The 10171-nt window shown below is 35.2% G+C and overlaps 2 protein-coding genes across 2 annotated transcripts in view; both read left to right on the top strand.

Annotated features, from left to right (window-relative positions):
• Window positions 1-2449, top strand: part of LOC112526815 — a 6749-nt gene extending 4300 nt beyond the window's left edge. The window contains exon 2 of the mRNA XM_025137235.1: window positions 1317-2449. Coding sequence (XP_024993003.1) covers window positions 1317-2320 — 1004 coding nt within the window. The 3' untranslated portion in view covers window positions 2321-2449. The remainder of the gene's footprint in view (window positions 1-1316) is intronic.
• A 3480-nt stretch (window positions 2450-5929) lies between these two features.
• LOC112526348 (probable glycerol-3-phosphate acyltransferase 3) lies at window positions 5930-8223 on the top strand. Its single transcript, XM_025136624.1, has 2 exons — window positions 5930-6665; window positions 7280-8223. Exons 1-2 carry the CDS (start codon window positions 5934-5936, stop codon window positions 8141-8143), a joined length of 1596 nt encoding a protein of 531 aa, XP_024992392.1. The 5' UTR covers window positions 5930-5933; the 3' UTR covers window positions 8144-8223.
• Window positions 8224-10171: the final 1948 nt, after the last annotated feature.

Raw genomic sequence — 10171 nt, 5'->3', positions numbered from 1 at the left:
TATACTAATTATATTTTAGATTTTTTATATTTAAAATGAGATGTTTATCTTGTATTTGATTGTGTTTATATGCAGTTAGTTACACGAATTTAGATATGGGATGAAATCGGATAGGGATGAACGGGYTTAAGAGTTTTTAAGAGTTTTAAGAGTTTTTAAGAGTTTTAGCCAAATGCTTTATAATATAGTATAGATAAGAGAAAAAAATAATATTTTATTACAACTAATACAATATTTTAATTGTATAATTAATATTATAATATTTAAAATAGAGAATTTTTGGAGTTAAATGTTTTTTTTAGATTTTAAGTTCTGATTTTCCACTTTCAAAAATCTGTTGGAAATGTTTTGACAAGTTTAATAAATTACTAATTTACCATGTCAAGTTAAAACCCTAAAATCTTCCACAATATTTTTATGCACCTATCCACTCTCGTTTTTATCTAATTTAGGGGTTGTTTACCTAAATGCTTACCCGGTAAGTGCTTAACGTTAGAAGCAACACTATAGTTTATCTTTTGGATAAGATTGTAGTATATCAAAATGATATCGTATGCAACAATATATCTGGTAAGCGCTTACCCGGGTAAGAGTCGTCAGCCTCACTTACCGGGTAAGACTCTCTATCCTTATCATCGCTCTTACCAGGTAAGATTCTTGGGCCTTGTCATATTCGTTCGGTGAGGAAAATTGCCCGGTAAGCACCTACCGGGTAAGCGTTTAGTAAACAGCCCCTTAGTCATCAGTCAACGAACCCAAATTTTTTGCCGAATGAAGACATCTTTAAGGTAGATCAAAAGACCTGCAAAGTCGTCCTATATGCTTTTAGCCGAATTTCAACATTTTGAGGGATTTTTTAGTTTTTTGGTTGATTTCAAGGGACTTTTTCCGTCTCTTTTTGTTGATTTCAAGGTATTTTTTCTTCGTGTTTTTGTTGATGCTCTTTAAAATTTATAATATCCCAGAACACCTCTCAAAGTTTAGCGGGTGCATCTCAAATATCTATAAAAAATCGTATTTGCAAAAATAAGTTGAGCATATGCACAGCGGGGGCATACATAGGTACGCCCCCTGTCTTTCATGTTCAGATATCTAGTCCTGTCTGTGTAAAATTCACCACGGAAACAACTGTTATTACGATAATATGACTAATCTGTATACATTTTACTCCACATCTTACTTTCGAGTGTAATATACTGACAAAAAAAAACGAAAATAGATGTATTTATGAAATTGGTAAAATAATTATAATTTATAATAATATTAAATTGGTGAATTAAAAATTAAAATAATATTAAATTGGGGAAATTTATTAGGTACAAGTGATATATGCGTAAAGTACCAGCTACCAAACGAAGACTTAGACGCGCTGATCACAGTCACCAGTGATGAAGACGTGGAAAACATGTTGGATGAATACGACCGCTTGGCTCACAATCACAAAACAGCTCGGCTTCGGCTCTTCCTTTTCCCGACTGACGCCTCACTCTCACGAGCCACTAGTATCAGCTCGCTCCTTGACGGTTCCATTAAACGTGAACACTGGTTTCTCGACGCGCTTAACGGCGGCGCCAGCTTGGAGCGTGGAAGATCCGAAGTTTCTTCTATTATATCCGAAGTACCCGATTATCTATTCGGGTTGGACCATACGGATGATACGAAACCCAAAACCCGACCCGGGGTTGTCAACGATAATGTCTCGGTTTCGGATCCTGGATCGCCCGCTCCACGGATATCATCTCCGTATTGCTCGACATCATCGTCGTTGGGACCCACTGTAGCTCCGCCGGTTCCGAATCTTCGACCCGTTCGAACCAAACTCGATAATCCGAGTTCGGTTGTTACCGAGCCCAAAGAAACGGGTACCGAGCATTTTAGTGAAGCTAACGATCCGATAATTTTAAAGCAGACGGAATACGCGGGTCAACAGATGTATTATATGCGTCGAACTTCTTCGCCAGCCCCGATGCAGGAGATGCCGGTTTATTATATGCAACCACCGGGTTCGATGCCTCAAGAAAACGTTCCGCTTCAGTCTCTTCCGATTCGGGCTCAGTACGGTCAACAGTTTATGACGCCTCAGGGTCAGATATTGCACCCTCAAGTGTCGAATATGGGTCAAATGTACTCGGGAATGAGGCCCGTTTCGGGTGGGGAGGCATACGAGATGCCGGGTAGAGGGGGTGGTGGGCCGGGCCAGCCCGTTTACTATGGTCCAAGATATGTTGGAGTTCCAGGTTATCCGGGTATGGTTTTGCCGGGTGGGGAAGAAATGAAGCAACCCGGATCCGAAACAAAGATGGGCCGGGCTCCTCAATGAAGTGGGTACTCATAAATGGGCTACATATATAGGCCCATGTCTAATATATTTATGGTTTAGTTTTTTTTTTCTTTTGTTGACTTTGACCAGGTCAAAATTCATGGAGTGGTTTGCTTCTTTCTTTTATATATATATATATTTTTTGATTGTGAATTGTAAAATAGTTATCAACCATAAGGGTGGTGGTGATTGATTGGTTTGAGCTTAGCTTTAAAGGTCAAAAACATCAGGAGGTTCCAGGTTCAAATACAAGGAAGAATAAAAATCCCTTTTGTGGTCACGGAGGTTCAAACGCGATGACTTCGGGCTATCTGCAAAGCAAGTGGTCGTCCTGAGATTAGTCGGCTCGCATAGCGGGTTGGATATCCAGGTTAATAAAAAAAAATAGTTATCTTATGAGGTCCATGTTAAAGATTTTGAATTTTGTTTAAAATTTTACGAGCGATAATTAATCGATCCACTTCTGAAACATCGTCAATAAATTGGAATACGAGTTCAATTCTTGACTTGTCACAAAAATACTGTCCCAGTCAAGGGTGTTTATAACAAGTGAGATGGTCGAAAACCCAGAAATACACCATTTATGTTTGTAGCTAGTTGTTATGAAAACGAAACTTACTTCCATGGTGATATCGGGTCGTGTCCATTATGGCTTAGGCCTACAAGTGAGGCCACTGAGGTGTAAGTTTACGTCATAGGGTTGATCCCACCACGTTATTAGAAATTTAAGATCTTAATTTGACGTGTATATCAGACATTTGGATTGTGGATGTATAGTGAAGTTTAGGTATGGTACAAAATTAGTACAAGAAGTGCATCGTCCTTTTAGGTTTTGGGTAAGTGCCGGCTGAATTGGAAAAGAAATTGTGGATTGCGTGGATGTATTGTCGGAAAAGACATGTGAACCTCCAATTATGCATTTAGTCTGGTAGGGGCAACACAAAAATTTATCTGATTCAGTTACCACCGACCACCGACCACCGACCAACCAAGATTGGATTGGATCGGACCGAATCAAATCCAAATTTTCGGTATTAAATCCATGATCGTTATTTTGGCGGATGATAATTTAAAATCTAAGTAAAACTGAACTCATTCAGTTATTAATCCAACTATATATCTATATAAACTGGAAAGATCTAGGTAAGAAAGCCAAAAAGATTGAGAACGTAAAAATGAAGAATGATTCATATGTGAATTATTGGTAAACTCGAAAAGAAATCCATTCGAGAATGTACATACGAAGCCACTTTGGTTACCTATCTTTTTATCAATTATTCATATATGAATATTCATATGTGAACCCAAATATCATTTACGAATTATTTATTCATATGTTCTCAACTTTTTTGGCATCCTTATTTGACCCCCCCCCCCTTCTCTCTCTCTCTCTCTTTATATATATATATATATATATATRTGTGTGTGTGTGTGTGTGTGTGTGTGTTAGTGAGAAGATAATTTTTGGTGAGAAATGTAAAAAAGATCTTCACCCTTAGATCAATCCTAATTGAATACCAACACCGATGCGGTGCACTGAGATGTATCAGATTAATTTTCTTCTAAAACGCAATTCATGAGATTAAAAGTGATCAAAAATTTAGTTCTATTCTTACGTTTCTTACAATAACTTTCCTTCTCACACGATCATTCGCCTATATATATGTTTATTATTTTATGTGAATAGAGATTTCATATTTTGATATACGAAACTTGTTTTTCCCCCTGTGATTTATGCTTATATATTAATTATGTTGGTCGTTCGATTTATATGAATATTTTTTATTATATATATGTATATATATATATAGAGGGAGAGAGAGGAGAGAGGAGCGATCACATACAAACCACCCAATTTGTACAAACCGTGTAAACCACCCTCATTCGTCAATTTCATTGTTAAATCTTATGAAATTTTTTAATCTTGTAAAATTGTTTCATATAATACTTTTTTTGATGAAGTTGTTTTATATATGGTTATGAAATTGTTTCATATACTACTTAATGAAATTTTAATGAAACTGTTTCATGTATTTCTCTAAAATTAAAATAATGAAGATGATAATATCCATGATTAACACCCTTCACAATAAAAATGATTAATCAACTCTCATAATTACAAAAAAAAAATGAATAAAATGAAAAATTATGATTGATTGAATGATGTTTGTACGGTTTGTAAAAAAAGGAGATGTACAAATGATTAGTTGAAATAGTCAGGAAATTACTTCAAAATATCATATGGATCAAAGTCGATCCAATAAAACAGTAATATCAAATGAATGGAACCAGTCGATGCAATTTAATGATCTTTCTGGATTAGATAAGATCAGTCAATTGGATTTTTGATCAGTTATCAAAATTCTGACACCCGAACTCTAAAGTTAGATCAATATTATTCAACAACACTCCATCATTTTTAGCAAACACAAACCCTATCAAAGAAATTCACAACATGAAACAAAAACAGGTTCTTGTTCATATTCGTTTTTCAACTTTGTTTGCTGAACCGTTCAACTTTCTTTTCAAAAGGAAAACGACTTCAAAACCCTAAAGCCATCAAAGTTGATCCCTTCTTCTTCTAAGACCTCTGCAATATCGTTGAAGTCTGAAACCGATGGTTTGACCTCATGCTTCTAAGTAGAACCAACTGATTTACACCCCTAGCAGAAACAGAAACAAAAACAAATCCATACAGTTGAAATATCGTATACTGAAAATTACATCAACACTTTGTCCAGAAAACCCGTAAAATACACAAGTTATTCAGTACAAGAATATGATCATATATCTGAATCAAACATTTAAGTTTGTTAAATATGAATGATTAGATGTTTAAATAACTTGGAATTTTATGCCATCATTTATTGCTTTAGAACTCATGTGGTCATACAATCTCCACCTGGTCCAGCTAATTAATCATAATTCAGCTGATTGGTTAAGCTCCCAAATTGGTTCTTTATTTCTTGAATAAATGGTTTGAAATGACACATTTGCCCATTGTTTCCAAACTTGCTCTCTTGATATATCAATGATTTCATTAAGCTTTCAATTTATAGATAATAAATATATACTTTAATATATCCTAACCATATGTCATAAAGTCTATAGTTGTATATTTTCAATTGAGTTATAATAGATTTATTGAGTCTTATTTCGTTCAATTGGGTTTTATTGGATTCAACTGGGCTTTAATGGATCTTAGTGTACTTTAACAGGTACTATTCGGTTCAACTAGACTTTAATGGAGCTAATAGGTCTTATTAAGTTCAATTGGGCATTAACTGATATTATTGGGATTTAACGGGTATTATTGAGTTTTATTCTGTTCAACTGGGCTTTAAAGGGTATTACTAGGCTTTAATGGATTTTAGTGGACTTTAATAGATCTATTAGACTTTAACGGGTATTAATTTGAATATAAATATATACTTTAATATATCCTAACCATATGTCATAAATTCTATAGTTTTATATTTTCAAGATTTGTGGTTATTGATTAGACACTTAACCAGCTCCATATGTAGGTAGGGTACCATGCATTGCACCCTCAAGTTAGTATGTGTGTGTGTGTATATATATGCACTAATTAACAAGACCATCATATGAAAAGATGGATAGAAAGATGTTACAACACTTGTTCTTCTTGTACAAGTTTGTATTGAAATTACTAGGTTACCCTCAGGGACAGCATTGCAAGAACAGGAGCTTGAAGTACATGAGATATGAATCTATGGCAGATAAGCACAGATCAGAAGAGCTACTGAAGACTACAACTCTTGTGTTTGAAGTGGAAGGAGGGTTATTAAGGTCAACTTCACTCTTTCCTTACTTCATGCTAGTGGCTTTTGAAGGTGGTGGTGTTTTGAGAGGTTTGGTGTTGTTCCTATTATACCCTTTGGTTTGTTTGGTCAGCAGAGAAATGGGGTTGAAGATTATGGTGTTTATATGTTTCTTTGGGGTTAAAAAGGGAAGCTTTGTGATTGGTAGGACTGTTTTGCCCAAGTTCTTCATGGAGGATTTAGGGTTTGAAGGGTTTGAGGTGGTGATGAGATTTGGGAGGAAAGTAGGGTTGAGTGAGTTGCCTAGGGTTATGGTTGAAGGGTTTTTGAAGGATTATTTGGGTGTAGATTGTGTTTTTGGGAGAGATTTGAAGGTGGTTTGTGGGTATTTTGTGGGGTTGATGGAGGAGGAGGTGCCACCAAGATCAAGATCAAGATCAAGATTCAGTTTCTTGATGAATGATGTTTTTGGAGAGAGGAAAGGTGACAACAATCTCATTGGTTTTGGTTGCTCTAACAAGATTCTTGATCACCAACTTTTCTCTGATTGCAAGGAGATTCAGGTATGATGTGGAAATCTCATTTTCTTGTGTTATAATCCACCTGTTGCAAATCCTTTGTAGTTATGGAGGTTCACTTGTGATGATTTCATGTGATTTGTGGTCACCGGAGGGTTAATTGGTGCACGTAGGCCCGTTTGGATACCCACGGTTACCCAAAAAATGTATCATAGTAGGATGTTAGAACGTATTAGGGCATGATTTTAGGACAAATTTTGAAATAAGATATCTTACTGGTCTATAGGACGCTTTACTAGAAGTATTATATGAATATAACCACAAGGGTGGTGCCTGATTGGTTTGAGCTTGACTCCAAAGGTCAAAAGTACCTGGAGGTCCCGGTTCAAATCCAAGGAGAAATAAAAATCCTCTTGTGGCCACGGAGGTTCAAATGCGGTGACTCCGGGCTATCTGCAAAGCAGGTGGTCGCCCTGGGATTAGTCAGTTCGCATAGCGGATTGGATATCCAAATTAATAGAAAAAAGTATCATATGAATATATCTTTTTATAGGACATTTATTATTATAATACATTTTTTCCCCAAATAATATCATATAAAAAAACTGATATGACGTTTTATTTCAATAGTTATAACATAGTCGTTTTTCGTTGCTTAGGAGATATACTTGGTAACTGAAGTCGAGAAAAGAAGATGGAGAGCCCTCCCAAGAGACAAGTACCCGAAACCACTAATTTTCCATGACGGAAGGATCGCGTTCATGCCAACTTTTCCACGAACGTTAGCAATGATCATGTGGGTCCCATTCGGGTTCGGGCTCAGCCTCTTGAGGATCATAGTCGCGATATCTTTTCCTTACATTATGTCCATCCCTGTGCTATCTTTCACAGGGCTGAGAGGTAGACCATATATTCCCTCTACCACTGAAAACAACCACAAAAAAGAAAAAAAAGATCGAGGCACATTATACGTCTGCAACCATAGAACATTACTCGATCCGATCTATATCTCGTTGGCGATAATGAAGCCCTTGAGGGCTGTCACCTACAGTTTGAGCCCGTTATCAGAGTTCTTATCGCCAATAAAAACTTCCCATTTGAGTCGAAACAAAGAAAAAGACTCCAAGATGATGGATTCGCTACTTAGCCAAGGCGATCTTGTGGTTTGCCCCGAAGGGACTACTTGCAGGGAACCCTACGTACTTCGGTTTAGCCCGTTGTTCGCTGAAATTAGCAACGAAATCGTGCCCGTGGCTCTAGATGCTGAGGTTAGTATGTTCTATGGGACAACTGCAAGTGGTTTAAAGTTTTTGGACCCTGTGTTTTTTCTAATGAACCCAATTGGGGTTTATCATATCATGATTCTTGAGAATTTGTTAAATGCAAATGCGCGTCGAGAATCGAGTATTGAAACCGCGAATCGGGTTCAGAAACAGATTGCCGATGCATTAGGGTTTCAGTGCACGAATCTAACGAGAAGAGATAAGTACATGATCTTGGCAGGAAACGAAGGCGCAATTTAGGAGGCATCAAGAATCGACACGAAAGATGTTTTCGCAAACTAAAAATTATTTTTAAATACAAATTATACGATTCTCCCGTTGATATATATGTTTTATACGTGTAATTGTAATAACATATTGGGAAAATTGTATGCAAATTTATCAAACATTTAGGTACTTAGTTTATATCTGATAATGCATACAAATACAACGTATTTTGATATGATTCTTATTTTGTGTAACGTACTTTACTTATATGTTCCAGGTATCACATCCAAGGTACAAAAAAGGGTTTGAAAGTATGTTTGCCTAAAATACCCTTACATGTTTCTCAATCTACCAATGAAACAATTTATATGTTTTAATCACGAGATCGACGTTTAAGTGGGCGTCAACTTGGTACGGTACCAGGTTTTTCCTCCTCATACTGTGAACCAACAAATTATAATTGGTATATAAAATTATATCAGATGTTTGTTACCAGTTTTTTTCGGTTGATACTGGTTGTGTACCAATTTTAAGTTACAAAAAAGTTGACATTCTATTCAAAAGAGAGTATCTCCTGTTTGAAAGTAGGTTCTGATAATAAAATATACTTAACCCAGATATATTAAAAAGAACAGCATAATTGTTTTCATTAATATCTCACTTTGAAAATGATGAATTACAAGCAATCATTGCATATATTTCAATAGTTGTTATTTAGGGGTTGTTTGTTTACTTCTTAATAGTTTCATTAAAAGGCAGCCTCTGAATTGTTAAGAGGTGAATCTTGTTTGGCAAAAAAAAAAAGTTTGTCTCTTAATGGTTCTAAAACCGTAAGTTTTCGAGATTTTTGAACATGGACAAATATATTTGGTACGTCTGTTGGTCCTTTATTTTTTTCTCTATTTTAAAGAAGAGTTTAACATAACAGTTGAAGCAAACTTTTCCCACATCTCCAAATTTTCTAAAATAGCATAGCTGTTAAAGATGCTCTTATTACTGGTTTCTAGGTTTTCTGTCTTTTTGGTCGTTTTTATTTGAACTTATCCCTGTATATGTCTTGTCACATGTGAGGCATAAAGTTCGTCTAACGTTGGACTGTCTTGTAACAACTGACGTATAAAGCTTGTTTAACGTTAAAAGTTGTTGTAACATGTGAGGTATAAAGTTTGCTTACTGTTGAAGCTCATGATACATTTAATACCATATCAAATTGTTTGACCAAAATCGGAATAAGTGTCACAATTGATTTAGTAGTTTCATTAAAAGGCAACTTTTGATTTGTTAAGAGGTGAATCTTGTTTGACAAATTTTTTTTATCTCTTAATGGTTCTAAAACTCTCTGAATGATTTTGTATCTTGGACCTCTCTTAACCATTCAGCGCCTTAATTTCATTGTAAATAATTACCAAATAATTATATTTCATTTTCCACTATATCATGAGAGTCTCTTAATCATTCTGACCACTTAATCATTTAGCAACTGCCAAATAACCACTTATTTATAATTAAAACAAAAATAACCGACACTTTTCAGTTCAGATAAATATTGATGCAAAACATCAGTTTCACATGAACTATATAAAAGAAAGTTCTTTTTTGAGAAACTGATACGACTTGGCACGTGTATCATAAAATAAGTGTCCACGTTACTATTTTAGTTTCTTCCAACGTAAGTGTTCACTTTCAAAAATAAAGTTCTACTTTTTTTTTGTACTCTTAATTATGAGATGGAGAAAATTTTCGATTCTATAATTGAGGGCAAAATTGTCATTTTGTTAATTAAAAGATGTAATAGTTATACATTATTTGTGTCAGGGGCCCTGGATATGTAACTGCTCAAGATATCATCTTCTTAAAACCATAGGGGTTTTTTCTTATTGTGGACATGTATATATATACTAGAAGCGTACTCGCGCAATGCAGCGAGATACATCGTGTTTTTAATATTTCATTTTATTCTTTATCTCAATCGATGTTATAATATGGCTTTATGTGATTTTGAGAAAGCGATGATGTTTTTATTTTTGAATAAAATATATGTTTGACGATATCATAAAAATT

The sequence above is a fragment of the Cynara cardunculus genome (genome assembly GCF_001531365.2).
Source record: "Cynara cardunculus var. scolymus isolate 2C chromosome LG 14, CcrdV1, whole genome shotgun sequence".
Taxonomy (NCBI): Eukaryota; Viridiplantae; Streptophyta; class Magnoliopsida; order Asterales; family Asteraceae; genus Cynara; species Cynara cardunculus.
This window is presented reverse-complemented; position numbering and strand designations above follow the sequence as displayed.